The sequence below is a fragment of the Mustela nigripes genome, chromosome 16 (assembly GCF_022355385.1).
Source record: "Mustela nigripes isolate SB6536 chromosome 16, MUSNIG.SB6536, whole genome shotgun sequence".
Classification (NCBI taxonomy): Eukaryota; Metazoa; Chordata; class Mammalia; order Carnivora; family Mustelidae; genus Mustela; species Mustela nigripes.
This window is the reverse complement of record NC_081572.1, coordinates 46227666-46232206: the sequence shown is the minus strand read 5'-3', so window position 1 is coordinate 46232206 and position 4541 is coordinate 46227666. Positions and strand designations below refer to the sequence as shown.

The following is a 4541-nucleotide window of genomic DNA, read 5'->3' as shown; positions in this document are numbered from 1 at the left end:
TTGGTGCAGCCTCTTTGGAGAACAGTGTGGAGATTCCTCAAGAAATTAAAAATAGAACTTCCCTATGACCCTGCCTTTGCACTCCTGGGTATTTACCCCAAAGATACAGATGTCGTGAAAAGAAGAGCCATCTGTACCCCAATGTTTATAGCAGCAATGGCCATGGTCGCCAAACTGTGGAAAAAACCAAGATGCCCTTCAATGGACGAATGGAGAGACAAGTTATTTATCATGCTCTCCTGTCCTTATATTCCCCCACTAACATCTACTACAGAGAGTTGACACTGTTTAGCATTTTAGAATTTTATTTCAGGTTTTTTTTTTAAAACATGTAAGTAAATATTTGGATGGATATTAATTTTTATATTTAAAGTTATTTTCTTTAATACTTTTCAAATTTTATTCATCTTCCTATAACCACTATGTGATTGACACACCTGAATTTAATCTTCTTATTGTTCCTTTGTAATCCTCTCTCTCTCTTTAGAAACTTAAGATGTTCTCCTTGGGGGTGCCTGGATGACTCAGTGGTTAAGCATCTGCCTTAGGCACAGGCCATGATCTCAGGGTCCTGGGATTGAGCCCTGCATAGGGCTCTCTTCTCAGCAGGGAACCTGCTTCCCTCTCTCTCTGCCTGCCTCTGCCTACTTGTGATCTCTCTCTGTGTCAAATAAATAAACAAAATCTTTTAAAAAAAGATGTTCTCTTTGTGGTGTTCTTTAATTCCACTATGACGAATTTAGAGATACTTTTAATTACCTTTGCTTGGAACTTCATAGGCTCTTTCATTAGAAGAATGAAATGAAGTCCTTGAAATATTTCCTTCCATCCACTTTTTCTGTTTTTTTTTTTTTTTAATAGGACTCCTATTTTCTAGATGTTGGCAGTTTTATTTATATTCTCTATCTCTAACTCCCCACCCCCCCTATTCTTCCATATTTCTATTCTTCACTGCTTTCTGCCTTTAAGAGAGTTACACAACCTGATATTCTGATTCTGATTCACTAATCCATTCTTTACATGTATCCATTCTGCTATTTATCTCATCTATTGAGTTATTAGCATCAGCTATTATGTTTCTTAACTCATACTTCCAATTTGTTCTTTTTATGTTTCATATTCTTAATATCCTCCCTAATATCCTTGAGTATATTCATCAGGTTTTTTCCAATAATTTAGATTCATGTGGTATATGTTGTTCATTTATATTTATTCTATTTGTACTTGCAGATGTCAGGTTAGTTTCACATGTGAACTTATGTTCACCAGGAATATCATTACCCTGTTTGGTAATAGGTTTTCAGAAGATCCAGAGGTCAGGCCCTAGCTTGTCCCTCTAGGTACTCACCTAGAGGAGGAGAAGGGGACAGGGTGATCCTAAAGAAGAATGTCTCAGATTCCATATAATTATTATTAGCCACTTCTGCTGTTGCCACTTCACTGACAATATCTGTGGTCACTAGGAAGAAGATACCTCCTTAGCTTGTATTCCAATAGCCTCGAAGATTTACAGAGTGACTGAGTGCCCACACACTCTCCTGTTTTCATGAGCTCTTCATGTTTGTAGGGCTTTTAATTGCCATGATGACACCTGACTATAGCAGAGATGGCTGGTTTTCCCCTAATATAAGGTTTGTACTTTGTCCATGCTAATATAATATTAGATTATGGCCACCAAGTATAAAGAAAAAATTTTCCAGGCCCAGCTGCAGCTGGGTGAGGCCAAGAAACCAAGCTCTGGCCAATAGGATATAAATGGAAGAGGTGAGTGCCACTTCTCCAGGTTTTTTCCTTAGTGGGAAACACTGGATCCTCCAGTTGACCCTTTCTCCCTTCCTATTGGTTGAAATGAAGACCAAGGCAGAAGTTTAATGGCTATGGAATCATTCTTGGAGGGTCACAGAAAACCAAGAGAGAATTAGCCTGAATCCTTGATGATTTTGTAGCCAACATCTTACATGTATATGAGAAAAAAATAAAAGTCCAGCTTTTAAAATCTATAATCATTTGGAGTTTCTATATTATAATAGCCAAACTATAGGCATTTTCCCCACAAAGTTCCAGTTAGGTAGGCAGGAAAAATATCAGTAATTTTATCTCACAAAAGAGAAGACTAGACTCAGACAAAATAAGTAGAAGCACTGAGTTTAAGATCTGAGACTCCTGGGCACCAATCTAGAGCCCTTTCCTCACAAACCTCTGCAGTGAATTTGTTCCATAGTTTCAACTTTAGGCAATGATTTTGTATTCACTCTGTCTTGGTATGGAATTATGACTTTTTCATAGCAAAAATAAAAATCACAAGCTTTGGTTATCTTTGATTTGGTCTTCATTGAGTCTAGAGGCCACAAGTTTATACATAAAGAACCTTGAGAATGCACAAGATTCCTTTACTGCCGATGTGAAAAACAGCATTCACAATCAGCCAAGGCTTAAGCAGATAAGGAAGAATTTCAGAAAACAGCTACATAAGAGTTGCCATAATATTTAATTTAAATTTACTTATTTTGTCTTCTCATTATAAACTTCAAAATTCTGCTCACTGACAATGTTGAGAGATTTAACAGTTACAAAAATTTTTGACTCACAACCTTGAAGTAATAAGTGTTTATATATATAAACATATATATACACACATACATGTATATATAATTTCTTATTTTTGTAAGAAAAAATAAAGTGCATATAATATATACCCATATATACTCAAAGTTGTAAGCTCTTTGCTACTCAATATTGACTTTACTTGCTAATATTTTAATCATTAATGTACTTTCCATGACCTCACTAATTGAATTTTGGTGAACTAGCATAAAAGCCTACAAAGACTTCTAGAATTAAAAACATTGCAAAAGGCACTTTTCCTTGTGGGAAGTCATAGGTAAAATAAATAAGTAAATAAGCAACTCTTAACATATTAACCTTAAAACATGATGTAAAATCTTGATGTTCCTTAACAATTTCAAAGGCATGAGGAGATTCAGGGAAGGAAGTGGTGATAAGGCATATGTGGGAGTCAGAAGTAAAAAACCTGAGGTAGAAATTTCTGTGAAGCTCCTCCATAGAGGGGATGGAGGACACCTGCAGTATCACTACAGAAGTCACTGACCCCATGAAAGGAAGACTTTACCCCTGAGAAATCTCACCAGGGCACACTTCATGTCCTTGTTCCGCAGGCTGTAAATGAAGGGGTTCAGCAGGGGGGTTACCACTGTGTACATGACAGCAGCTGCTGTGTCCTCTTCTATGGAGTTGGAGGAAGATGATGAGGGGCACAGATAAGCCCTGATCACTGTCCCAAAGAACAGAGCAACAACCGCAAGGTGTGACCCACAGGTAGAGAAGGCCTTGCGCCTTCCCTGGGCAGAGGGGACTCTGAGGATGGCTGAAACAATGTAGATATAAGAGACCAGGATGAGCACAAAGGGGATTAAAATGACTGCTCCTCCCAAGAAAAGGAGTACAAGCTCATTGACCTGAGTGTCAGAGCAAGACACCTTCATCAGGGGTCCCAGATCACAGAAGAAATCAGGAATGATCTTCTTAGAGCAAAAAGAAAGTCGGAAGATGAGGAAAGTGTGGGTCATGGCAACAAGACTTGTCAGGATCCAGCAGGCAGTAACCAAGAAGGTGCAACGCCGGCAGCTCATGACCATCTTGTAGTGGAGAGGGTGGCAGATGGCCACATAGCGGTCATAGGCCATTGTGGCCAGGAGAAAGATGTCCATGTCCCCAAAAGTCAAAAAGAAGTAGAGCTGAACCAGGCATCCTGTGTAGGAGATGGACCTACTCTGAGTCTGGATGTTCACCAAGGCCTTAGGCACAGTGGTGGAAATGAAGAGGATGTCTGCACAGGACAGGCTGGCAAGGAAGAAGTACATAGGTGTGTGGAGACGTGCATCAGTACCAATGGCCAGGACAATGAGGAGGTTCCCAACCACAGTGACCACATACATCCACAGGAACAGCAGGAAGAGGAAACGCTGCTGCTCTGGCCGCTCTGAGAGTCCCCAGAGGAAGAACTCAAAGATGCTGGTCTGGTTGCCTCCTGCCATGATCCCGGAAGTCTGAGAAAGACACCTCCAGTGAGACCCATTAAAACTCTCCAAACATACTTTACTCTGGATGGTTGATGAATGTACCATTCTCTGAACTCTAGAGAAAAAAGAATAACCTTAATGTATTTGTACTGATCACATACTATGTGCACTGTATATTTTTATTAAAACTTACTAATGGGCTAGGAAGTGTGAGAGATACAATTTAAGAAAATTAAATATTTCTTTCTTGGTTTATTTCTCTACACTCTTTTCCATCCCAGATTTCTTCAGTTGTAATTGCTATTTCTTTAGCTGTATTCTCAGGGGTGTCAAGAAGTTTTCATTCATTCATTCACTCATTCATTTATTCACTCATTCAACAGAGACTAAGCATGAGCTCTGGACCTGGTAGAGTACCACATAGATAGGACACTGATAATCCTCACCTCCTGAGAGTTTTCAATCTAATGGGACAGACACAACTACCTATGTTAAAATCCC

General features: G+C 39.2%; 1 protein-coding gene across 1 annotated transcript; it reads right to left on the bottom strand.

The window, feature by feature from the left end:
* Positions 1-3101: 3101 nt before the first annotated feature.
* On the bottom strand, positions 3102-4055 carry LOC132004093 (olfactory receptor 1P1-like). The gene has a single exon (XM_059380166.1). It carries the CDS (start codon positions 4053-4055, stop codon positions 3102-3104), a length of 954 nt encoding a protein of 317 aa, XP_059236149.1.
* Positions 4056-4541: the final 486 nt, after the last annotated feature.

What these genes read in the sequence shown, in the direction of transcription:
- LOC132004093 (XM_059380166.1), bottom strand. Translation starts at nt 4,055, where the DNA reads ATGGCAGGAGGCAACCAGACCAGCATCTTTGAGTTCTTCCTCTGGGGA.